Source organism: Falco punctatus (genome assembly GCF_963210335.1).
Source record: "Falco punctatus genome assembly, chromosome: 3".
NCBI classification, from domain to species: Eukaryota; Metazoa; Chordata; class Aves; order Falconiformes; family Falconidae; genus Falco; species Falco punctatus.
In genome coordinates, this window is record NC_137582.1 from 32,945,770 (window position 1) to 32,973,556 (window position 27,787).

Here is a 27,787-nt window from a genome sequence, read left to right on the forward strand (position 1 = left end):
CAAGGGCGCCGCGTACTCACATCGCGGAAGATGCGCAGCCCCGCTCCCAGCTCCGCCGCCATCCGCCCGCCGCCGCGCCAGCGCCCGCAGCGGCAGCGCAGCCGGGGGGCGTCGGCGGGGCCGGGGGGTCGGACCGCCCCCCGCCCCCGGGGGCCGAGCCGCTCGCCCCGCCTCGCCTGCTGCTCGGGCAGCGCCCCGACTGCGGCCGGGGGGGAGCGCAGGGTGCTGCGCGCCCCTGAGGGCACGGGGCCGGTTGTCCCCTGCTGCCCTGCAGCCACCTTGCTGCACCTTCAGAGTGTGTTCGTGGCTGCACCTGCTTTCTGTCCATGAAAGAAGCTCGGCTCTTGCAGCCTGGCGGGTCAAGCGTTCTTCTGTTTCTGCCGCCTGCCCCTGCAGTGCAGTCACTTGGGGGACATCTTTCTGGAGCCACAGGACCCCAGGCTGAACGTCCCGCGAAGTCTCCGCGCTGCGGGGGGTGATGGGGGAGTGACGGGGATGGGGGAGCAAAACTGTGCTTGCACGCGGCTGGTGCTGACGCCAGGATAAGCTGCGCTCTGCAAAAGCGCTCGAGCTTGAAAATAAGGCCCTTGAGTACTGCATACCCCTCAGAGTGACCTGGCCAAAAAGCTTGGGGGGCTTGGGAGTGCTGGTGGTTTTGGAGGGGTGGGAGTAGGGAGCTGAGGGATGGGGCAGGAGCAGGCTCTGCAGGTGAGGCCAGGCGAGGAGGAGGGTGCTGAGGCGAGGCAGAGAGCAGTGCTGAGGACATCCCCCCATGTTATCTCAGACACATGCGGAGAGGTTTTTACGTGGACATCACGTAATGGGGCTTTGTCTTGGTTCTCCCACCACACACCACCAGTGGATGCCATTGCATCATATATTACCCTAATATTATACACTATACACTATACATTATATATTAGGTTATTATATATTATTATAGATGATATTATGCTCCATAATAAATGTTAGAGTGAAGTTTTTACGGTAACACACCTTCCAGTATAAAAAGCCTCAGCTGTGGTGTGACTTGCTGTCCATGGGTGCTCCTAGCTCTCGCACCTCCCTTTCCTGATTTCGAGAGAAAACCTGGGAGAGGGAAGAAAGCACCAACAGGAAAGACTAGGCATTTCACAGGATGACAAATTTTTATCTCACTTCCTAAAGATGGCTTGAAAAAGAGATGGAAAAATGATCTCAGGCTATTTTTGCTTTTTAGTAATACTGAAGGGCTTTTATTTAATCTGATTGTTGTGATGGAAGTATGGGGATCTATTTCTTTCCAGAGAAAAAAAAGAAAAAAAAGTCCAAAGGTTGTCTTAAGAGCCAGGAGGGTGAGTGGAGATGAGGAAAAGCTTCTTTAGGCTGTAGGACTTGGTTTTGTTCACTGTTACAACAACAACAACGATAATAATCTACATGTTTAACTTTATTGGCTAATTACTATCTTGGAGTGAAAAGACTTTTGTTGAAGGACTGGTATCTTTCCCCTTTGATCTTAACATTCGCTGCAAATATTTAAAGTTTGTCTAGAGAAATGTTCCTTAAAAACAGTAAGAAAAAGATTGCATAATCCCGACATTTTTAGGGCAAAAATTAAAACTTAAGAAGCAAAACCAACTCATAGGCCTTTTACTATATTAGGAAGCATTATTTCCAGTATTAAAAAGATTATTTGCAAATTACCTTGGCATTAACACGGGAACATGAAAGTACTGTTTAGGTAACCATTTTTAGAGACTTTAGTTTTCAGGTTCAGGTGAGCAAGCAAATCTGTGGATAGGTTATATGAGTAACTTACTGGTAATAATTTTTTATACTACTTCAAAATTATCTGAAGTAATATTTCAATTTTAACAACATAAGCAGGATGAAAGCTCTGAATTTTACCAGCTTCCTAATGATTTCCCTCCATCTCTGAGCAAGAGGCTGTGAGACAGGGGAGAGGGAAATGCAGCCGCATGGTTCCCAGTGATGTGGGAGTACAGGTATGGTACTTGCTGCCTTGATGGGACGATGATGGCTTTGTGAAATAGCCAGGTGAGGTTAGCAGAGGTCAGCACTCAGGGATACACTCGCTTTGGCAGCCGCAGACCCATGCTGCTTATCATCTATTACGAGAAATAAAGTTGTTTCTTGTGTGTATGAGTATATAACCTAAAAGTGCCTGCTCTTTTTCTTGCCAATTGTCAAATCATTAAACTTTTATTTAGAAACCAGCATACTGTGACATCATCTTTGCTCATGTGAAACGAAATGGCCAGCCAGTGTTTAATGATTTTGTCCTTTTATCTGGGAAAAGCATAGAAATGGAAACTAGCAGCAAGAGCTACCTTACACTCACCATGCAGTGGCCTGTGCAACAAGAGCCAGTGATGCTGGACAGATAGACAGCAAACCTTCCTTTTTACTGAGGAAATGCAAGCTGCCTGATTGTCTGATCAAGTTTCTAAATCAATCCACAATGGTCAGCTATGTGTTATCTCTAAATGACAAGAAAAACACTATGTAATGCTTACATCAAAATACAACCTTGCCAGCAACAGAACAGCTTGCACGCCCGGGTACCCCACAGGTCTGCAGTGAAAAGTACTATTTACCCTTGGCTAAGGAAATGGATCTGCTTTATGGTCCTTTTTTGACTGCAGAAGTTGATTGGTACTTACCTAAAGAGTTGAGTTAGCATAATATGATGTCTCCCGTCAGCTCTCAAAACATGTTTTGTCATGGTTTGACCACCTGGTCTGGTGCTCTGTAGGCTAAATGAGCCTCTGGTTTGAGTTCTCAAATGCTGCCCCCTGTGACAGCTCCTGCATGGCTTTTCTTGATCATCAGCTGTAAAAACAGAGAAATTTCAGAGTTAGTATGCGTGTGGCCATGGCTTGTTATATGAGCAGTAACAGAGGATGCTAGAAGCCACCTTTCTTTTCCGTCACCTTGTGTCGTGCACGTGGGCTAATCTGACCCAAGTGAACAGCCAGTATCTTTACAACTCCATGTTTCCATAAATAGGATTGTGAAGGTGGAAAAGTGAGTGCCCTTCCATACGGTATCTGTGCCAGTGACAGCAAGGGTAGATGTATTCAATTCCCAAAGGAGTGATGGTGTGCCTGGAAAAACATTGGGTCAACTACCTCTACAGGGAGTGTGTGGCTACCTACATCTAGTTCATCAGATGAAAATTACCTCAAAGTCCTCAGCTCCAGGAGTGCACTTTACCTGCATCCTGACACCTACTGGAGCAAGACCTGAGCCTACTTCCATACCCTTCTGGCCCTTCTCCTCTGCTCCCATACCCACCCTTTGGTGGAAAAGAAACCCAAACCGGACTGGAGCCACATCACGTTCCAATGGCAATCCAGTATAGACAACTGGGATGTGGGATGTACCTCAGCAAGTGAAATTGGATGCAGTCTGTGTGTATTGGAGCTCATTCCTAAATCATCAGGAAAAGAAATGTAATGTGAAGCCATAATTACGCAAGAGGAATTCAGGGAGATGCTGGCTTTCATGTTGGTAAGAGCTCCTGCAGGAGGAAACCACACAGCTTGCACTAGAACATTATTTTGTTCTATTTATTTGCATGCTCTTCCTAGAAATGTTCGGGAAGATCGTTGGAGACCTGCTCATTCAACTCAGTTTTCATGTAGATTCCCAAGCTTAACTTTTCTTAATAATTTGATGCCTTTGACAGACTCTTCCCAGCCAGTGGGAAATGCCAAGCCTGGGATCTCCCAGCATCTAAAGGCAGTCTTTAGACCAGCAGCTATGAACTTCAGTCTCTCTTTACTGGCCCCTTTCCTATCTGCAGGGGACACATAATACTCCCAGGATAGAAAAGTATCATTATAAAGACAAACGTAGCAAAGATGGAATAGTTCTGGGTCAGTAGTGCACAGTGGTGCATTGGAAGTGCCTAAGTGAACTATATGTACATCCCTGTACATGGAATATTGACTGTTCCTTGCAAGATGTAACCCACATTTTTTTACACCCTCTTTCAGGTAGATTCAGACAATTTTGCTGAGTTTAGAGCAACTTTTTAGAGACATGTGAAATGCATAAGATGTGTGATGAGAATTAATATACCGTGTAGACTCTCCTACACACATTCTGTTTATGACCAGCCCTGCAAGAGTTTTTTGGAAGCAAGCAGTGTAATAAAAATGACTTTAATGAGATATCCAGCAGAGACTATGGCTCATGTGGAGAAAAAGCCTACTGTGTGGCTGGATGGCTAAGTCAGATATTTACTTAAAAGATCTAAGCAAAGGAACAAAGGAAAAGATCAAAACATGACAGAGAGTCAGAAGCATAACAACACAACAGCACAATAAAAAAGATGCTTTTTTTGCTATTTGCAACATTCCCAGGAAAAAAAAAAAAAAAAGTAGAAGGAAACTGCTACTGTTAGCCTGCAACTAAAAATAATTTCGTATTTAATTGAAAACCAAAGAGGTCCAGTTCACAATACCTATCAGACTTGGATATGAGCAACGGTCCTGAGCAGTCCATTTGTCCCAGTTCCCTCCTCCTTCAGAAAGGGGATCGTAAGGTTATTTGTATTGCGAAACTCTAGTCACTAATTATTTGTCAAACCTGGGAAGACAGTTTCCCATACAGCTGAAGAAAAGAGTGAGGCTCCACCAAAGGGTTAAGTCCAGTCTTAAGGGTCCTGGTCTATATTGGCTCTGAAGCAGCCATTGACCACAGAGTAATTTTAGGAGCCTGGTTAATTTATTCAGGTTCTTGAGTCTTGTTGGGCTGTGTAAATAATTAGTGTTTCTTCTTCCTTACCTATGTACCCTTCCACCAATGCCAACCTCTGAGTAACATGTTTTGAATTAAGAAGTGTTTGAGGATCACCACTGTGACAAATGCCAGAGGCTTTCTGCTTCCCAAAAGGGCCAGAAGGAAATGCACATGTACACAGAATGGCACAGCAATCTGAGAGCGTGTCTGAGACCAGTGACGTGGCTTCATGGTGTAGGGGGTTGGCAAAGCTTCAGTGCCTAAGCTCTGCTTTAGGTGCCCAAATATTTTTCTACGTGCAGGCCATCACCCTTCATATGCAACCGGGATCTGATTACATGAATCCAATAACAAGATTGTGGATCTGAGAAGAAGAGCATTTCAAATTCATTTCTATAGCTGGATTTGAGAAAAACTGTATTGTTCCAACAGCTTTGTGAAATAAAGAATTTCATGTACCCTTTCCAGGCTGCCGCTGCTTCAAAGACACACACTTCTCTCACAAAATAGTATCTGATGTGATGATGCTAGTTTTGCTCTTTGCTTTTCAGTTTGAAAGTGCCTGGCAGTTGTTGAAATTCTGCTGTCAGAAACGGCTACCTGGCTTATTCCAGTTCAGTGATTTCATCACTGAGAGCCACACAGACAGCTCAGAATCTGTGGGCAACCCGCTCTGCCCGAGACAGGTGATGCTGACAGCCTGGTGGCACATCTGGTACTTCTCAGCTCAAGGAAAGCCAAGGGCTCTCTTCAAGGTCTTTTTGACTGATGTGTGTGATCATATTGTTACAACAGGAGCTGATACTCTCTTTTGCTTTCAGGGATTTTTTTTCAGGAACGGAATTCTTGCAGAAAAAGCAGTTACGGAACCATCTTATTAAAAAAAAAAAAAAATCTCTAGCAGTTTATATTGCCAGAGCACTCAGTGACGAGCACTCTGCTCCCCAGCTGTTACTGTGTTCAATCCTAGGCTAAGGAGAATAATGTAGCAAAATGCAAAAAAAAGGAGGAGGGGAGTTAGGATGTGATTTTCTCTGTTAGCAATTTTAACAATAATTAATACAATGTATAGGTCAATAATTGATATAATTAATAGGCATCTACTTGAAATAATAATAATAAAAAAACCCTGTCTAAATGGCAGAACCAAACCCCTTAATTCAAACAGAGTGCAGTTTTGGGGAAATTCCTATCCAAATGCAAAACTGTATTAGAAATTGAGATAATTTCCAGTAATGCATGTCAAAGTTCTGGCCTGCTTCTGAATTTTGTGCTTTTTTGGAGAAATTCTGCATAAAATATTCCCAGACAAGTTCTACTTACAGATGGGACTTGAGATTGAGAATAGCAGTAAGTGATTTGGACAAACACTTCCCACTAATGCTGTCGTTATCCTGGAGCCAGGCCTGTGAGGGCTGGTTCAATGCCACGATGCTAGCCCAATGCCAAGACAACTAGGGTAAGTTCCTGGCTGTATTTCAGACTTTCTGTAGGGTCCTAGATGAATAATTTAGTAGCACTGGTGAGCCTGGGAGCCCATAGAGCCATGGATTATCTGCAAAGCTGCTGAGGGTGCACCCTTGTCTCATCATCCTTGTCATTAATGAAGGTGTTGTATAGTAGTGGTCCCAGTATCAGCCCCTGTGGTGCACGTATCACTAGTGACTGGCCTCCAGCTGGCCTGGAGAGGCTGAGAGAGCCCGGTCTGCAGCCTGGAGAAGAGAAGACTCAGGGGGGAGATCTCATCAGTGCAAATAACTATACAGATAGGGGCAGGAAAACAAAATCTACAGATTTGCATATGATCTTAAAATGTGGTCAGTCACTGTAATACTAACAGGGAACTGTAAACAAGATTTTAGGATGTGTATTGTCTACAAAGGGCAAAATACACAAACTTGATCATCAAAGGATGCAATAAAACAACAGGGTCATGTATGTGTTTCACTAAGAGGTATTTTTGGCGTTCACGAACTGACTGTACAAATCACATTAAAATTAATGGGAACTGCAAGACTGAGTTTTCTATGTGGGATACGTACCCTTCTCTGTGAAATTTTAAAGACTCTTTATTATCCTGACTTAAAAAATAAACAGACAGTTTATACATTTTTTTTGATTTGTTTCTGTGCCGAGTTATATTAACATAAGAAAAGAATAATTGTAATCTTTGGTGTCCATCTGTTGAGCTCCAGAGAGCCCCCTGAAGCAATGCTGCTGATGTGGGTAGAGGATCTAACAGCATAAGATAAGAAGTTGACTCATTTCAGTTAACGTAAAAGCTGTAGGAATCAATCACCATTTCTTCTCTGCTTTTCCTTTCCCTTCTTTTTCTTTGCTGACAGAGCTCTGTGTGTGCATTCCTTCCCTGGGAAAGATTTTACTCTGAAGACACAGCCCCCCCCCCCCCCCCCCCCCCACCTCCTCATTATTGGCTTCCTGGAACTGCGTTATGCGTTTGGAGGAGTGAGCCCTGAAGTAGGTACAACACTGCAGTGGATGATAAAGACAGATGTATGGTAAGGGTTAGAGGTGGAAGAACATTGTGTATTCAAATCCCTCAGGTTGTTTTGAAAATTGTATGCATGATTATTAGTGAATTTCAGTGTCTTAAATTCTTACTTACTAGGACATTCTTTATAAATATTATACGAGGCATAGCAAGAGCAGTCACAGCCATTTCCCAGTTAAAATAAGGAAGACTGCAAACCCAAATGAAAAAAAATTGTGAATTAAAATTTCAGATCTCATTTAAAAAACTGCAGGCTTTTGTGAATCTCCCCACTGTCCAAGTCAGAGAACAGTTTGCCTGGATGAAATGTAGCAGATTTGGAAAGGCCAGTTGTACATTTGGATGCTAATCAGGAATTCTGGTTTACTACAAGAGGACCTGACTCATAAAATTATTATTTCCCTCCCCTTCAGATATAGATTAGATGACTAGATATAAGTATTTCTGATGGACATATGTCAGTATTTAGATGAGTTTATATTTAGATTTTGATTATTCTGCCATAATGGGACCTCTCCAAATCCCTGGCATTTGTGACAATTATTGACAAACATGGCAGTACATAAATGGATAGAAAGTTAATATTTTTATTGCAGACACTCCTAGAAGTCTTAAGCATGGGTTATCACCCTGTTATGCTAGATGCTGAACAGCTGCAGGACAAATGGCAGAACTCACTGGTGAATGATACAAATCACATCATTTTTGTTAAAAAACCCCACAACATAAACATAATGAAATTCCACTCCTTGCATAGTCCTCAATATATGTCTGCTTCTCTTCACCTCAGATCATCTCCTCAGTAGTTAGGGGATAATAAAAGCAAATATCCCAGAGGCAATAAACCTATACTGTTCAGTTCCTTGTGATATGCTGCCAGAGTAATGATTGGGTTAAACTTCCATAATATTTTCTGGGTCATTCGGCACAGGGAATCTGAATCCCATAAATCCATATTACTAAAATTATTGTCTCGTAGAATGCATTCATTGCCTTGTGGATTGTATCATACAAAGACTATTTTCAAAAGGTCATTGGTATCTGACATCTAATTAGGGATTTTTCTCAGACTCTTGCTATTAAAAAATTGAAAGTCATTGCAAATGAAATTGTCTGTAGGATAGAGACAGTTTGTTGGTATTAAAGAATTTTCCAGCTTAAACCCGAAATCTCTACAAAGCTATTCCGTAGTCATTGCAACATTTGGCTGAAAAGAATCTAAAGTCATAGGATTCTGTTACATCTCAGACAAAACTGGTTTCCTTGATCAAAAGTCCTTTCTGCATTGAAATGTTAATTTTTTTGGTAAATATATAAGCAGATGATTATTGAAAATAAAAGATTTTAGCATTGTCTGTTGCTTATACGTTCAGAGAACACTGCCCCTCCATTAGCAATAACAGCTTTTCCAGCAGAATAGGATATTTTTTGCTCCACCCCATCGCTAACTGATGTTAAATAGTATGTTAATTTTTATTATTAATCTGGGATTAATTATTATTCATGCTGGGATGCCTTATGTGGTTCTATACAGCTACTACAGCTGTGCCATCTTGTGGTCTGCACAAAGCTTATAATGTTTTGTAGCTTGGAAATGATTTGATCATTGAAAATTGATCAGAACTGTAACGACTTGTCATCTGCCACAGCCAAGGTGGCACAAATCCCATGGCACCCCCCTAAGCAATGGCCCAACCACTCTGTTAAGCGGAGGATGCTTCACAGACAGATGCATGCACAAACCAAAGTTTCAGATCTCCAGGCTCCTGGCTTGGCAGGCAGGGAGAGCAAGGGCTGTCATTGTGGTAATGTCCAGAGGTCTTTTAGTCTTCCAGCTGCGTGCATGTCGTACCTGGGGTCTCAATAATTCATAGAAGAAGTGTATGTAAGCTTTTCTATAAGGTTCTGCATTTTTAACAAAGCAGGGGATTTATAACTAACCCTTTGCTATTGCAGTTCAGCTTCTGCTATGGATCTGAATGTTGTCTGAAATTACTTATTGTGGGATTGTTGCTCTTCTTGTTGTCATTCTTTTTGCTCCTTGTTTTTAGGAGCAGCAGTAGATGGGTCTACAGGGGCTGGATAGATTTGATTCCTGTTTCACTTATAACTCCAGAACAAAGAAACTACTTGTTCTCATGTAGGATTGGCCTTTTAATCCTAGCGTCAATAACCTGTGCTTAAAGAGTAGTCTCTCCCATTGAGTGAAGAGGTGGGTTTACTTACTGCCATGTAATCTGGTATACCTTGGGCTTCTGTATGTCCAGGTGCAAATTAGAAATTACTTATGGCTTCTCATGGTTTCTTTTCCCTGCTGCAGGATGGCAGTGTTCAAGGTGGTCCTTCCATATGCTGATTAGCTGCTGTCCTAAAATTGCATGTGCTTTTATTGGCCTCTGCTAGGAGACAACCCTGCTCCCTGATAGTTCATTTTTTTCCCCATTTTTCCAGCCTAAACATATTCATGGCCAGTCTATTCCCACGTCTTGCTCTGCTCAGCTACAAAGTCCTTTTCATCCCCTGAAGTTTGGTCTTGACAGCTTTACAGAGAGTAATTACTTCTTCTTTCAGCCTTGATTTTGCTAGACTAAGTTAAACTCTTTAGTGTTGCTCTCATTAAGAGAAGCTTCCAGTTGCCTCATCATGTCTGCCTTCTCTGGTTCATGTTTGCTTCTCTTTTTCAAAGCAAGGGACAAGAGTTTTATGCCACCTTCCAGCAAGAGCTCACAAGAAAAATGTCATTATGTTTCCTGCTTTTTGCTAGAAGTAATTCAGACAATACTTTCTAGGTGTCTTTGCTTCTGTGAAAATACGTCCCTGGTCCATCATCTTCCCAAATGAGGAACTTCCAGTCTGTAACACAAATCTCATTGTAGGTCCAAAGGGCACAGTCTTACAACATATTTGATGGAAGCTCATCACACTGCTGTGACTTCATGCCCTAAGGTCCTCTAGTTACTTCTGAATAATATTGCAGTCTTCTGCTTTGGCACATCTGCAATTTCAATTAAAAATGATGTTTTAAGGTTATGAACAAAAGTCATTTTTCTGTGTTCATTATTTGCTTCCACCCAACACTGGAACCTATTTTCTTTACCAGCTGAAAGATGATCTGGCAGTGCTATCCATTAATTGGACTTGAGTCCAGAAGGTTTTGTGGTGTTTGTGTGGCCCTGTGGGTCTCTTCTGAAAGTGTCCGTGCTCAGGGAAGGTGGGAGGCATCATCATCCCCACACCTGCTGGGTCCTGAAGCCCTCCTTGGAGCAAACGGGTGCAGATGGGGTGAGGATTTCCCCAGGAGGAAGGGAAGGGGCTTGCAACATGGGCTCTCACTGGCTCTCACTGGCTGTGTCCAGGGCAGCGTTGCATTCCTTCGCTGAGCAGCCCTGGAGTAGCTGGTAAAAAAACCCCAACGCCTCAGGAACCTATAGGGCTGGGGGAGGAGGAACAGTGTAAGTACTGTTACGGAAGATGACTAAACCCACCACAAACCCACTAGGATCTCCACTACTAACCTCCTTCCAGCATAGTCATTTCCTTTCAATAGAATCAGATTGTCATCTGCCCTGTTCCAAACCTCATGCACTTTTATAGTTCTTTTATGAGTTCCTTTATCATTCATCTAACAGATATGGTCCCAAGCGGCAGCACATTAAAAGTTTTCCTGAAGTTCAGATAGATGAGATCTGCATTTCCTCTTCAGATCTCATAGAACATCAAAGCAGCTTAGTCTGGCATGATCTACCATTGGTAAACACATGCTGCCCTTGATCTCATTTTTTATTAAACTCTGTGAGCAAAAATGATAATAGACGTACAGTGTTTCTAATTAGAAATCAGAGTTCCCACGAGTCTCATTTTTATTTCCGCTTTAATGGTATCCTTTTGTCCCCTTCATATTCGCTTATACATTCATGAGTATCAGTGCGATTATAAACAAATATACATAATATGTTACTGAAAAGCAGGAGATTAACGACTGGGCTTGCTGGACTCCATTAATCTACAGATCAGGTACAGCACAGGCTACAGCCTTAGGGGATGCTACGCTCACATCTGCCGCAGGCTGCACTGGAGAGGTCGGGACAGATGACAGGCAAAGGGTCTCGATCTAGGGCTCTGCGTGCCCCAGCTGGGCACCACCACGGGCTCTCCTCTGGCCGCAGGAGCAAATGCTCTGTCTCCAGCGGGCCCCGCCATCGAGTCTCTGAGTAGCATATGGCTCTCAGATTTTTATTTTAGTCTATTCTTGTCTTAACTCTCAGAAATCTGGTATTTTTCTCTTCTCATCTGTTGCGATTTTGCTGTAAAAAGCATACAAACCCCAAGCTGTTTTCACCTTTTGACCAAAACGACCCAGGCTGCAGGCACGCTCTGGTCTTCCATCTGAGCTCTAATCTGCTATGAAAGAAGTCCTCCTCCTTTAATTTAGATTTTATTTTATACAACGCAGCCTAATACTGTCTAGCCAAAACCTTTAGGGAATTTTCTCTAGTCTCTTTTAATTAAAGTGCTAGAACAGCATATTTTCAGCAAATGTGCCTTCTTCTGTCTCTCCAGAGAGTAGGCTGAATAGAATAATAATATTTGAATAATCTTTCCAACTTTCCACATTGAAGTGTTTGCTCAGAACTAAAAAAGTAAATCACCAACCATGCTTGTGAATAATGCATTTGACAAAAGTTGTAAAGCATTAAAATGACATTGACAAATACTCAGATCACTGTCCCTTAAAATGTAAAAGGAACAGGAAATTTATGTCAACTTTTTAGAAAATAGAGTTTATAAATCTCCAATTTATATTTTGAACTATAAACCTGGTGCCTATATTCACTCTAACTCATTTTGAGCTTATTATATGTAAATAAAAATCAGAATTGTAATCTGATGAAACAGCACAAAGGTGGTTTGAACAACGTAACTTTGTTCTGTTGGCTTTGTCATTCCCAGTGAGTTTCTGAAATGGAACACTTCGGAAATTCAGAATCTTACCAACCAAGTCCTTAAAATGAGAAATTTAAAGCTATGAAAAGCTAGTCTCCTATTCCCCTCTGCCTGACATTCAGCAATTTTGTTTAGTCTTTAGAAAGCTGCGGTTCATGGAAAGAGGTTATTCAGTCGTATCTGGTTCCCATGTTATATTTTTTCCCGCACCATTTTGCATTTAAATTTCTACAACTGAAAGCGTATGCACAGGTTAACTGAGAGCAGTGGAACCGAAATGCATACATGTACAAACTCCATCTGCACAAAGAGCACTGCCCACACTAAGCCTTCCTCACAAATAAGAATCTGGGAGTTAGCAAGGGTGAGTAGTGTTTGTTGTGTATTTGATTAAACCATGAAAGCAGTTAACAGGATGATGACCTAAGATACTTACTAATGGGCTATCAGTTTCTACAAACCACAAATTAAAGCAGGGGAAGTGCTTACGCAGAGGGCACCCTCCGCATTGGCCATATGAAGACCATGCATGTGCACTGTTTGCAGGAGCTGGCACAGCCTGTTGGATGCTGCTCTCTCCTTAGTAGCCCTGTGTGTTTAACTGGATCATCTTTAATAACTCAAAGCTGTCAGCTCCTGTTTCTGTTTCTCAAGGCAGAAAGCGACTGGATTATCAGAAAAGATTACAATCAGGGAGCTTTAATTCTGATGAGTATAAGAAGAAAATCTGTGATAGATACAATGCACAAAAAATTATAAAAGTGCCAGATTTAATCCTTTCCCCATCTGCCTTTATGCAGCACTTGTTTTGTCAATGTGAATATTCTTAGACAATTCCAGTTTCTTGACTGAGAGGGAACTTAAATGGCTGAAACCCTTGTATATATTAGAAATTTTATGGAGATGTGTGGCAGCTGTATTTTTGCCCTTTTATATTTTTTTTGATAAAAGTTTGCAGGATCCCAGCTGATGCCTCTTTTGTCTATAACAGACAGGATCCTTATAGCCCCAGGGCCTTGATCCAGAAGAACTTCTCCTTTCAGCTACCTCTGCAGCTGTGTTATCCCCACGCCAGCTTCCTTCCCATAAACTTTTTTGCACTCTGCAAAGCATTGCACGGACCACCCTGGTCCTGACCATCCTGCCTGCCTGCTTAGTAGATATATGTGGAAGACAGGAGTCTGCCTGGGAGGCAGCATGCACCAGAGGAACATCTACACATTTAAGGACAGCTGCAGATGAGTTATGTAAACTATCCTTTCACATTTTGTAGCTCACACTAAGATGCTCGGCGCTGTGCTCCGTGGGTCCTGCAAGTGGCAACAAAATGGCCATTTATGGCACAGTCCTTAACTCTCAGCACAGCCTTAATTAACAGCTACAATTTACCATCCCTTCTTGCTTTATGTTTTCAACAATGAGGAATGTGCAGGCAGTTGAACAAAAACAGAAGTACTTATCAGGTGGATCTCACTTGAAAAGGAAGCAACTTATATCTAAGAGATTTTTAAGCAACTAAAGCAGCCCTTAGTAAAAGAACATCCCCGCTGTCTCTGGGAGCCTGGGAATAACTCCTTTGCTAACTCTGGACTATCTAAAGTAAGGGCAAAGATGCATCTGCAGAAGATGAAGACCCTGGGCTTGCTGGAGGAGCTGTACCCAGATCTTATGCATCTCATTGACTTGGTGAGGTGCCAGAGCTGCAAAAAGGGTGTGCACCCTCTACTCCTCCCAAGGACCACGTACATTGTTTGCTAGGAGGGTGACATGCACAGAACGCATTGGTCTCCACTTTATAACCCCAGAGTACTTCAGCCGCTGCTTCTTCTAGCATCTTCCTCCAGTGGGAAAGCTGTGCTCTGCAGTGTGCATGCTCCTCTGTCTAATCGTATCTTCTTGCCAAAGGTCAGTTTTCCATATGTGTGCTCAGTAATAAATTTCTGTAATCTCTGGCAAATAAGCCTTGATTCTTGTGTTGGTATTTTTTTTACACTGTTTTTTTCCTGTCATTCAGAGCAGACGTTGAATTTGAATCTACTGAAACCAGCCTGGCAAATATTTGCCCATGGTCACCCCTGACAGCTTCCCAGCTACAAATCTTTTGCTTCAGCTCCCTTTGGCCCTGCTGCGTCCTGCCTGCACATGTAGCTGAGCATTATTTCTTAGTTCTTTTCCCTGTCTTTGGGAAAATGGACATCCAGCTAAAGCAAATCACCACCCACTTCATTTGTAAGAGCAGACAGGGAAATTACACAACAGGTCTGCAATGTGACTCCATCCTCTGTCTAATTCCCTATTAACCTCAAGGAACCAATTAATTTTTTTTACCATGCTCCAAGTACATCCGTTCTTTGGAAAGCTTTTCCCTGTTTATTGAGATACTGTCTGTGTATTTTGCAACTTCAATCCTTATTCCTCCCTCCTAATTTTTTTAGATAATCTTCTTTTCCTAATCTACCCATTTCTCTCTGATCACCTCTTAAAAGGCAGAAGGGCCTCATTTAGCTAGCATTCACTTCCAATATGCAAAACTAGATTTAAAGCTGGGCTGTACTGTAGATTTACAGCATTTACTAGTATAGTTTTCTATCAATATTTAACTGTTAGACAATCTTCATACTATAAAATCCCATATACATACAGCTGTAATGTCTGTGTTGTAATACATTTTTGTACTGGCAGATGGAGTAAGAGACTCATACCTAGAAAAAGTGGCAGTGGTGCTGGTACAAGTGTCTGTCTTCAGCACTTGTATAACTGCGTGTCAGATGAACAGAGTATAGAAAACAAAGGATAAAATTAAAAAGGTAATAAATTTGCTGTAGGAAAGTTTCTCATTTGGGAAATGAAGCTTCATTAACAACTGAATCATCTGAAAAATGTATTGCTTTTCATGAAATTCTGTAATGAAAAGCATTGAAAAGCATTTAAAAAATGTCAGTGTGATTAATTTAGAACCTTTTCAGAATAAATTGTCATGTCTGAAACTCAAAGCTCTTTACAAGTTAATTATCTTAGAGTAATGCATTTCAAAATTCCTGAAACAGCATCTCCTCCAGAAACTTGTGTTCTAAAAAACTACAAAAAGTTGATTTTGTTCCCATTCAGAATGAGCACAGCTTTCAAAGAGTCAGAACTTTCCTACAAATTCTGGTTGCTGAGCAGCTGAAAATAATTGGAATGATGTTATAGCAAAAGTAATTTGAGAGTCTCAGTGGAGACTACAATGAAGTTCAGAAATTAATTCTGTGGTGGTGAATTAGTCGCCACATTCTTCATCACTTCTGCCAATGTAAAATCTTGTGGGCCATATGAACATTTTTTGTTCTGGGTCTTTCCTGAAAAGGCCAAATGCTCTTGGTCTCACATTCTCTTGCTGATGTACATTTAATACTCATGTTAATGTAGATCTGCACTGTTGTAAGTGACAACTATGTTGTCTTAATTTTAATGCCTGGGACCTTCAGGTCATCTCACAAAAATGCACTGGTCTAAAATGGTAAATATCTACCAGTGGAATACAGCACTGGGACATACATCAGAGCTAGTTATTTCATTGTAAATCTCACAATGCACAAATCACTCCTGTCCCTTGTATTGTCACCAGTTAAAACTTCTGCACCTGGAAATTGCTGATTCTGGGAACTTTACTAATAGGTCATGAGGCAGAGTAAAATACCGGCTAATTCTGCTGCCTATCCAGTTTTAACAAATGAGGTTAGAGCTTTGCTTTGTTTCCAAAACAAGCAAATTCAAGCAAACCTATAGAGAAGAAGGGTATGCTAAATTTCAGTTGGGTTAGAACATCTCCATTTACTTTACACCCATAGGTTTAGAAATTACCTTTTGATTATCCAGATGGTAACTTATTATTCATTATCATATATTTTATAGCAGTTATTAGTATTAGTGGCAACTGCGTTCTCCCTTTTGTTGGAGACTTTCTCATCTCTTCACACCAGGAACCTTTCCTTCTGCAAACAGTATAATGGAGAGCACTGCTTAGTGAAAGAGTTTCCCAAGATGGCCTAATTATTTGGCAGCCTTGCTGGTTTCAGCCAGGCTTATGGGTCTAAATGCAAATTTTTGCTTTGGTTTTGTACTTCAGAAATAGCATCCGGAGGTATCCTTGGTGCTTATGAAGTGGTTTCCACAAATAAACCCCTTTCTTCCCTTTCCTCCTCTTCCTTCCCTCTTCCTTCCCCAGGTTCCACTGGCAAGTCTTTTGTGTAACTAACTATAACATCTATAATAATCTAATTAGTACAAATTAACATCTCCAGCTTTAATTTGAAGGATGAAAGTAGTTCTTGATCAGATAAGGAAGAGAATATGAGGAAGGATCATTAAATGCAGGAGATGGCATCTGAGACTGGGGCTGGGAGAACCTCTATACCCAGATACAAAATGGGCTGTGTACACTGGTTTGGAAAAGACAGCTTCATAACTAGAGGCATGGGACTCCAATTCATGGGCAAAATCCCTCGCAGTTAGGTCATTCTGGTTTTGAAATACTGGAGTTTAGAAGAAGATGAATTTGGCAGCTGTTGAAACCTAAAAGAAAAGAATAAAAGAATTTATACCTTCTTGTTGTACAGACAATTTTGCCATCAAAGCAGGCAAGATATTTTTTATGCCTCTCTTTCCTTTGTTTTTGTGTGTACGTTGCAGAAAGTACAGTTTATAGACTCGCAAACTGTCTGCAAACACTGAAAAAAAAATTGATTGTATGGGTTGGCAGAGGTTCTGAGGAAAAAGCAGCAGTGGAAAGGCATTTGATGCACATTTGTTGGTATAGCATTAAATATGAACAGAACTATGCATGGAAGCATCTCCTGTGAGCAGGGAAATAGCATAAAGACACTCGATTTCACTTAGAATTTCATACTTAATCGGTGGGAAAATTACAGAATTACTCATTTTCTCCCTTACTAAGGCAACAAGGGTTCAGGTGTCCTCACCATTTGGCATTCCCGTGAGACGTGTTCCTCCAGTTGAGCAGCTCCTGAAGTCTCTCATGCTTGTGGTCCAGACCTGGACCAGAAATCCTGGTCTCTCATAGGCTTCAGGTGTACTTAGACATGTTTACAAACCCATTGCTGAGTATTCTGAGTGTTTCTCAAAGCCTACTCTCCCCTCTTTTTCTCCATGGATTCCTTTTCCAGTGTACTTTATCACAAAGAATAAGGCTTAATAATTTACTTTTGGCAAGCAGTAAAGAAAACATTCCAGGTGCTGAATAACTGGAACTAATCAGATTATTTTAAAGAAATGGCAACAGAATCTTAAGTGAAATACAAGCATATCTTTTCTTGGATGGGCTGTATTTGCACTGCTCTATTTCTCAGGCTCTACAGCTCCAAGCCTTCCTATTTCGTTTTTCTTCAGTCCGCAGCACTGAGGCTGGTTGTACAAAGCTATAATTATGCTAAATTATATCTACTTAGAATGGGTAAACTTTCTAAAAAGTGTCTGGAGATGGGCAAGATACTAAAGGTTTGTATCAAGGTCTCATTCATGGTTGTCCCTACTCACTATGGCCAAAATCTAGCTAGAGAGCAATTAGAGCTGCTAATTTCTGGGGCTTTTCCCAAGAGGGAACCTGGCCTAATTCAGGGAGTAATTGGGGTCCATCCACAGAGAAGTGCGAGTGTGTCTCCACCTGCTGCAATGTATGCATCCCACTGCACGCCTGAAACTGCTGCAGAGGTGGTCACACGCAGGGCACTAATCTCTGCGAGTTACGCTCCTTTTTGTACAGTTACTAGCATTTTTCCTCTCCTCCTTCTCATATGCTAAAGTAAATCACAAAGGATGTTTTTTCAGTCTCAGAGGACCCCAAGTTGCTAAGCTGTGGGAGATTCATAGAGGATAAGTCCTTAACAGGATCCTGGGCTCATGTTGTATACAATACAGCTAAACCCAAGACTTTATTATAAAGGGCAAAGATTAATAATATGCTCTGGGAAAATCTGATTGGCATGTTGATATTCTGAATATTAGATGAGGACAGACAGCATAAATTGGTGCGGGGTCATGATGGCTCTAAGCAGATTAGTTTCACTTTGAACCTCTCCTAAACAGTACATGGCATCTTTGGATTGACCGACTTTAAACATTTTTGTAGGAGTCTTACTGCACGCCGAAGAGAGCCTGCCATGAGCACTGCCGAGGAGATGGCCTTCAAATTTATCTTTTGATTTTTGTCCAATTGTTAAACAAGTGCTTTTTCGGGAGCTGGCCTGCGTCACTGAGCTAATAAAACTCGGGAAGTGAAAACAAAGAATAATTTCCTGTTCTATTTTTAACCTGTCTCATTTCTTAATTAACATCTTAATGACGATACAGTGCTTGTTTTCTTTATTTTTGGTTATAGTTAGGCTGAAAAGTGATGTCTGAAGTAAACACTGGGAATAATCCCTTTACAACTGCTCCCCTTTTCCAGAGCTGCGCAGTACAGGCTGACTTGCATGGCTGCTAAAGTAGCCTTGCAGCCTCCAGCCAAGTTTTACAATCTTCGTATCTCAGGATGTATATTTCAGCATTGGATTCTGCTGTCATATGAGGGTTTTTTGTGTGCAACATCAGGTGATTTTGTGTGTTTGTTGACAGTGGTGTGGCCAAGGGATGTGCCACATCCAAGACATGGGGCTTCTGAAAAACCCTTCAAGAGAGCTCCCATGTGGCAGTCCCTTGAGAAGGCATAAGGCTCAACTTTAAGTTGAAGTCACCTTGGTGGAGTAGCAATTTTGGTCTGCTCTGCACTGAAACAGGACTATTTAGTTCAGTTCAGAAGGCTGATGAGGTTATTTCCTTTGCAGGAGGCTCTTCTATCTTAAAATCAGGTTCATTCTTTTGATTTTTAATTGTACTGTTGCAGAAATATAGGAAATAAAGCATAATTGCTTTAAATTAACTGCTAAAAAACCCCTCAGCGGTAGTAACACTAGTTGTGCTAGTACAGTGTTTATTTAAATTTAATTAAAACAAAATGAAAAAGGAGAATCGCGGTTTTGTGGTAATCTATACATTAAAGGGTAGGACTTAATGCGGTACCACCTGTATACGTCAGCGGTGAGGAAGAACCAGAAAGTTTGCCTGTTTCCTGAGTTCCCCTGAAAGCAAAGGTTTGCTGGAGACAGGGTGGTTGGCTTCCCTCCATCATGGCTTTGTTCTAACACTCACGCATGCTTGTCCTCTCCTCCCTGAGATCTTGGTATGAAGTGTCTTCATCCCTTGCCATGTTTTTGTCTCGCTTGAACCCTGAGAAAGAAGAAATCCCTTGGCTTTGCAGTTTGCCCCCCCAGTTGACCAGATTTTCCCTCTTTTCCCCTCGCGGCAAAGCAGAGATGCTGTTCCAGACCACCAAGTCTGATCTTTGCCACAGATATGCTGCATCTGCAAGTGTCCCACAGTGGCAGGGCAATGTTTTCGTTCCTCCGCAGGACAGCAGGCACCAAACGTCTCCCTCACGTTGTGCTGCTTTGAAATCACAGCTTCCCTCTTCAGTCTTGCGTCCCCACCACAGAGACTGTTACAGCCTGTGCAAGGGCAGGAAGCAGGTGGAGAAATATTCCGGGGCTTTTAACATGCGCTGTGCTCTGATCTGGATGCTGGCGTGGGGAGGAGCAGTTTGTTGTCCAATCGTATGTGGCATATGTCCACTTTCCCCAGTCACAGGTGACCTACTTGAGACTCTTGACAAATAGCTGAAAGACAGCTGTGATTACATTGCCAGAAAGAAAGAAATACACACTAGGTATGTCAATCTACTGTCTTAGGAGCTCTGGGTGAACCGTGAATCCCACAGCTGTTTCCAGGGGTGGCAAGCACAGCCTTTTCACTTTCACGCAGGGAAAAGGGCCTTCTGCACCTGAAAATAACTGCAAATAACAGATTAGTTTCACTTTGAACCTCTCCTAAACAGTACGTGGCATCTTTGGATTAACTGACTTTAAACATTTTTTTATAAATGTTTAAATATATATATAACTGTCCAAATTGTGCAGATCAAAGTGTATCATGAAGATGCTGGGTGCTTTTGTTAATAAAAAATAAAAATAAAAATAAAACAGGTGAAAAAAAAAAGGAAAAATAGAACACCTCTTTGTAAAACTCTCCTTTTGCTAAAGTTTCTCTCTGCTATGTGCTCCCCTGGGACTTCTCATTATTTCCCCACCATCAATCAATCATACTCCCCAGTGAATCAGCTCATCCACTCATCTTCAGCTTCCTGCAATTTCCCAATGAGTTTAGCAAAAGCAAATTGCTGTGATGTTGAGTAATAAAAACCAACCTTTTTATGACTTGGCCGTTGCTTATTTTTCTCTAGTGGATACCAATAAAACAGAAAGAGCTCCCCTGAGCAGCACATCTGAGGAGCTGGAATGCTTTTAAATGCGACAGGTTAGAAGAGGTCTTTAGAGATCACCTCCAGTACTCTTTAAAATTAACTCCTTGGAGGAAATCCTAAATAATTCTCCATAATCAGAAACTTTGTAATTCATTGCAGCGGTTACAGCTACTTTACTGCCTCTGTTGTTGAAGCAGCCTCCTGTTACACTGAAGACTAGGTAAGCCTGACTGCTTCTCTGCTTCCCTGCTTTTCTGCTCACGTAAAACCTCTGACGTCAAGGAGGATAACTTGTCCTAGAGCTATCGTAATGCTCTGTTGAAGCAGATCACGTCTTCAGCTATGTAGCTACATGTTGTGTTGGATTTTTATTAATCTCCCTCCTCCAGAAATAGTTCCTAATGAGAGGACAGTACCCTGCAGGTAGGGTTTACTAGAAGAGGTAGGGTGACCGGGAGGGAGACCAGATAGGTAACATGTCCCTTAACCTTCTCCTTCTCCCTGTCCGCCCTTCTTTAGCCTCTTCCAGTGTGGCACATGGATTTGGACACACGGTTTGAATGCTCACACACAGCACAGTCCCCAGATGTGGATGAGGGTTGGATCCAGGCCCTGCTTGTGTTTGCTATCCGTTGGTGACATGTTACAGAAAAAGTCTATAACTTCATCGGTCAAGAAAAGAGACACCACTGCCTCTTTCTTATGACTGCAATAAGCTATTGTGGAATGGAAAGGCTCATGATAGAGCATGCTGAGGTCTTATACCAGCCATAATTAGCACATAGCATATTAGTTCCTACACACCATATAATGTGTTTAAGAATATCAAACCATGTTGGATGGGGCTTTGAGCAACCTGGTCTGGTGGAAGGTGTCCCTGTCCACGGCAGGGTCGTTGGAACCAGATGGTCTTTGAGGTCCCTTCCAACCCAAACCATTCTAAGATTCTATGAAAGTACATACATTGGGTTTAGCAGTGTAATTTCATCTGTTTTTTGTACTGAAGGATAACGTTGGCATCACACACTGTAACTATTTGTTCAAGTTATTAAATATCAAAGTCACCTCCAAATGTTTTTTGTCATTTTTTTCCTTGTCAACTAATTATTTTATGGAAATTTTTGTGCACTTCATAGGAAATAAGGTAGATGTTACTCATTAAAATGTATCTATTTCATAGAAAAACTTTTCAATATTTTTGCATGTCTTGCTAGATGTGAGACTAATCTGGAAGGCCTTGAGACATAAAGAAGAAAATTAGGAATACTACAGATTAAGGCAAATTCTGTGCTGGAGTGGTGTGGAGTTGCATTCAGAACTCATTATAAAAGTCATACATACATGTCTACATAATAGCTCTTCAGTATTCTCTTTGGTATAAAATTATTGACAAATATTAATAACATACATGAAGAATAAACCTAGGTTTTAATGAAAAAACATAGCCAATCAGGTTATTCAGTTTTTAGTAAGGAACTGAATGGCAGTGCTGCTGTAAAGATGGAATGGCATCTGGACTGGTGCTGCCTCAGGACTGCTGCTTGCTGCCCATCTGGCAGTAACGTGATAAAGCAGCAACAGATGCTAAGGGGCATGGAGAAGTTAATTTGATGGGATATGCATGCCTGAAGTAACTGGTGCAACTGCTTGAAGAAATAATATATGCCGGCTACACCATGGCCATAGGCAGAATGCCAGAAAGGAGACGGAGGAGGAAGGAAAAGAGGTGAACCTCCCACTGTTATCGACATTAAACAGGGAATAAAGGACAATGTTAAGTGTTACCACTGGGACTGTATATTAACGATGAAAGCTAACATTTTCCTACAGATGGAAAAGTATGAAGTGTCTGTATATTAATAAAATGTTATTTCTGGAAGGAATACAAACTACATTGAAAGAGTGATTTCAGAACATGTTAAAGAAATTGTGATAAACATGAAAAAAAAATTGGGAACTTTTACTGTTGCACAAGCTTTCTTCTAAAAAAATATGATCCTCTTTAAATTTTTTAAGAAAAAAAAATCACAAAAATCTGAATTTGTATAATGGGAGCAAAGAACTGACTTCAAATCCCAGATTTGTTACTGCTTCCCTTTGTGCCTAACTTTACCCTTCTGCCTTATTTCTGATCCGGAGAAGTAAACAAACAAGCAGACATTGCGTAGAGGTTTTATAAAGATAGCCAGGTCAATGTCAGAGAAAGCTTTCAAGGTCCTCTTTCAATGAAGAAGAAATTCTCTACCTAAATTAAGACTTGCTACAACAGTTCACATAATCATTTCTGTTACTTGGAGGAATAATGTGGAAAGACTGTACTTTAGGCTGTGAACATCTTCCTGGGATATCTTTGATGTGCTGCTGATGTGTTTATTTTCCAAGGGAATAGCTGGGTTTGCAGACTGCCTGTTTTGCCTGATGACTTGGAAAACACTTTAGAGCAGATTCATTCAAATGTACAGCGTGTTTGATTTAATGTATTCCTATTTTATAAAGGTAATTTAAAGTGCTTCGGGGGACAGATGGAGGCAACAAATCCAACACAAAATTCTTATATAGTGTTTTGAGCATGCAAAGTACAGAAGAGCCAGACAGTTGAAAAAATTATTGTAGCCCAGTGAAAAATGTTGAAATTGAAACTGTTATAACAAAAGCTGAGCAGCAATGGTACAGATGGCTCAAAACCCCAAACAACCATGCTCACAAATAAACTCTAAATCCAGGCAAAGACATGAGCTAAAGGAGAGATGAGCTGTAGAGCATATCAACCAAAATCTCTGGATGCTTTCAGGTTTTGTGGATGTCTTTACCTCAACTCATTTACCAGCGACATGTATAATTTTTCTGTGTGTTTAATAATGTTGTATGCAACTGTTTACAATATTGCTTTGGGGTTTATTGGCTACAGAAAGCACAATTTTGCCCAGGATACAGTCAAAAGAGGGCAGACAAAAGTATCTACTAATATGACAAAAACCCATGTACTGCTATGTCTTTGCAAGATAAGGTTTGGAAAACGTTTTCTGATTTTATCTAACAATATCATTTGAATGAGGTTTACTAAATAACTTCAGTTTAAACATATGCTTTTGGGTATCGCTGTATGAGCAGTTTAAGTCAGTCTCAAAGTCAATAAATCGTTTCAACATGTCTAAATATTTTTAAACATAGCTATTGTGGCTCTGTTGAACCTCATAAGAGGGGTGATTTGGGGATGTTTGTTTTCAAAAGTCCAAATTGCCATGCACCTGGACTCCTACTTGCCTAAGCTGTGTGCCCTGTAGAGATCTGCTCTGTACACAGGCTTCATATTTAGCAAACACACATCTTAATTACTATGTGCAATGTTGTTTCTTATGATTTTAAAGGTTCCTCCTTCTTGTTACAGAAAAGCTGCCCTCAAGTGCAGAAAGGGAGCACAGAGGTTGCCTTAGATAGAGTGGTTTTGGGGCCGTAGTGAGCAGGCTCTTTCATGAACCGACCCTGTCCCTCTACCCTGTCTTGTACCTTCTCCTGTAGAACTCCATTTAAGTAGTACTAAAAGGCATTTTTTACAGCACCTCTTGTGACTGGGGGAGAGGGGGAACAGGACTGAAAAGAACACACAGCCCTTTTTCATGTATTTCCTATAAACACTAACATTTTTTAAATCTTGAGAGCCCTCACTATCTAATCTGACCATTCATTTATTTGTGTTCTGTGTCTATCTCCTAAGTTGCTTGATGTGGAGCACCTCTTGTGAGTTCCTGAGTGGCTGCTAAGCCTGCTGAGGACTACTGAATGCTTCAGAGGAAAGAGAAGACATTCCAAGACTTTGGCAAAATCTTTATCACAAACCTAATGGATTGCTCTCATTGTGTCCCCGATCTTAGCTGCTGGAGTAGTGGTGCAGACATCAGAGCCTAGAAAAAGCAGGCAAGAAGTGGAGTTTCCATTTTGCAGTCTTAGCACATAAGAGTGAGACCATTAAGAAGAGACTGGGAACTGTTTTCCAAACTCATTCATAATCTGACTGTCCTTTAATCTACACAGAGCAGAGAGCCAGGCTGCCTGCTGAACTCTGACTTTTGAAGCTTCTAATCAAGATGCTCTTTTGCCTGGGACTAGGGCCATAACAATTAGAAGGGGAGGCAAATTAGGCTTCAGATCATGTTTTCACCGATGTTTAATGTAAAATGTGAATGTTCCCTCAGAGGAGGTTTGTAACTCATCGGTTAACCTAGCTGGAAACTAAGAAAAATAAATAATTTAGTAGATATACTACAACAAGGATTGTAAACATGTAGACTGATATAATTGTGCTTTGTTGCAGCAAGAGTGCGTGATACGCTGTAACACTCAGACAAGGGTTCTGCCATTGATTTTAGAAGCTAGGATTTTTTCAATCCTCATCCTTCTACAGAGGCATAAAACCCTGCTATATTCAATGCCTGCCAGCGGTTACAACATTGCGGTTTCTCACACAAAGCAAGAAAAACAAAGATGGGAAAGGGCTATTAAAACTTTGCTAAGTAAAAGCTAATAATAAATCAAGGCAACATGAAAAAGATAAATCCATGAGCTTCTTCGTGATCTTATATTGCCATAACTGATATCAGTGGTTTGCTTTATACCATCAAATTTAAATACCTGTTTGTTTATCCAACCCAACTCAAATATGATGTTCTGCTTCAGTGTTGACTTGAAGCTAACCTTAAAGCTGCTTGATAAAGCTTAATAGTAAAACTCAGTCAAATATTACTGTGCTGCTAAACCAGAATCTTTGGATTTGGAGTTAAACTTTGATGTTAACTACTTTTACAAAAATCACTGATTGATCCAAAAATATTAGAAGGAACTGACCTCCAATCCATAACCTACTAGAACTACATCCTTGCCATGGAAATAATGAAAATGCAGTCTTATTTGCTTTGCAACTTAGTCTAGTATACTTTAAAAGTATATATATATATATAATATATATATATACACTTGTAAAGTATATTTTAAAATATTTTAATTATATATATATATATATATAAAGAAGATAAATATAGCTTTTACATATGGGATTGTATAAGAAGTGTTGCAGATGTAACCAAAAGGAATGTGATAGCTTGTTGAAGAATAGCAAAGTGTATTGCTAGAAAGACAAAGATATGTGGGAACTGATGAAAACAGGACACTAAGGATATGCTAACATTTCCATTTTCCTAAACCCCTCCCATTAAAAGTGCCCTGAGCATGGCATACGTTTAGATACACTTCTTTTGGTTACTTTTGAGTGGAGAATAATCTGCGTGTAAACAACCTCAATAAATTATTTGACTGAGTTTCCTATTCCTCACATATGCTGTGCTCACGATACCTTATTTCATGATACCCCAAATTCATTTTGAAAGCATACCTTCTAAACGTTAGCGCTCTCAAGAACTGCCTCAAGTATTCTGTTGCATGAAAATGCAGATTCCTAGTTTGTGGTCCTGGTATGGTAGAAGTAAGTAATTACATGGTTAACATTTTATGGTGCATAAGATGTTTACACTGTGCAATTCAGGAGGGCACTACAAATGCAATAAACTTAATCTTTCTTCTATGGTTTACCATTTCCTAGGGCTGCCAGTGCTAGTCTAGTCCTCATAAGCAATTTTATGACTACCAAACTGTAGGCTACTTTTGGCAACAAAGCAGTCATTTCATGGAATGAAAAAATAGTGGAAGTTTCTTCTGTTAACCTCAGGATATCCTTTTACAAGGAGGAATCCCGTGTGAGTCTTTAAGATGAATTAGCTTAAGTTTTCCATTACTGTGACGATTGAAAGCAGCTATAAATGTATGAAGTATATAGCCATATTTTGCCTTTAGTTATAAGGATGCTTAAGGTTTCCCATTTGCTGTTTCTGGGCTAGGACACTCTAAGGAATACTATACAAGTCATCATAAATACTCAGTTCTACTGAAATGGACTTGTTTTAGGTGTGTCACTATTTATACAATAACTAATACCAGAGTGATGTCTCAGAATCTTCCCCTCAGTGTAAATATTTCAGCACACTGCCTACTGTAATTAATTTTTGTTTATGCCTTACATATAAATTGTTTTGTAATAAAATCTGCTTGAAACGTTTCTTGTAAAATCATTGTATTAACCATATCTTTTATGTATAAACTCATATGAAACTAAACACATTAATTTTCTGAATTATATGAGTTTTTGACAGTATATCAAATCATTCAATTTTTTTAACATGACTGTATAGCACTTATTCGGGACGCTGGTACTATAAATAAAGCAATAAAGTTTCCAGTCCTACATGTAGACACCTAATCAATCAAGCTGCAAAATAACACAGTCTGGATTCCCAACCTAAGACTTTAAAAGTTGCACTCTTTAATGGGTACATTTATTGAGTTTCACAGGCATTTAACTTTTTATGTTTGTATCCTTTATTTAAAGATCTTTTCTGAACTAGACATCTCCAGGTGAAAGCAATGCAAACTTTGTCACATCTTGATTGATATTTGTCCAAAAAATTAAAACACTGGATTGTTTTAGCAACATTCAGTTGCTAATAATGCCAGTTCTTCTCTTACACCTCCTGTTACTGATGCAGCAACTTCAGAACTATCACCTTTCACTGGGAATTTAATCAATCTCATATAAAGCTACTCGATAGCTTGTTTTGATTCAGCATATTCCTAATTTGCTTTGACAAAACTGTCAATGCACATGTATTTAACATATAACAACCCAATCATGGGTGCCCAGGCTGTAGCTTGCACACCTAATTTGGTCTGCCAGAATAATTTCTCTGGTCATGGCTTGCTCCTTGCTAGTATCTTCCCCTAAATCCTTGCAAGTCATCCTCTGTTAAACAACAAAAAGTGTATTCCCTGCATGAGCAAAGTGTATGCAGTTTCCTTCATGTGGATGTAAAGGAAAGTATGACAAGGAAGACTGCAGATAAGATGGAGGCACCTCTAGTAACAGCTTGCTGTGCCCAAGGAATGGTTACTCCCGACATAAATGAGTCGGTGTTGCAGTTCCCACCAAAGGACCTTCACATTAAAAAGGACAAAATTAAACAGAACAGGCATTTAGCAATACACTGGAGTTATGGTTCTTAATATCACCTTCTCAGAAAAGTTGTGCTTCTCTCTCTCCCAAAGAACAATTCAGAAATAACTATGGCAAGTTTTCAGGAGCTTGCAACTCAGAATTATTTTGTCTTCTGGTTCATGGCGTA

General features: G+C 40.6%; 1 protein-coding gene across 6 annotated transcripts in view; it reads right to left on the minus strand.

Annotated features, from left to right (window-relative positions):
- Positions 1-27,787, minus strand: part of NECAB1 (N-terminal EF-hand calcium binding protein 1) — a 104,346-nt gene that overhangs the window by 73,893 nt on the left and 2,666 nt on the right. For 3 of the 6 annotated variants that reach the window (XM_080381838.1, XM_080381839.1, XM_080381836.1), the window contains exon 1: positions 1-27,787. This exon is cut by the window's right edge and continues 2,666 nt beyond it. In XM_080381838.1, coding sequence (XP_080237964.1) covers positions 1-774 — 774 coding nt within the window. In that variant the 5' untranslated portion in view covers positions 775-27,787. The other 3 variants (XM_080381837.1, XM_080381841.1, XM_080381840.1) reach the window with 3 other exon arrangements.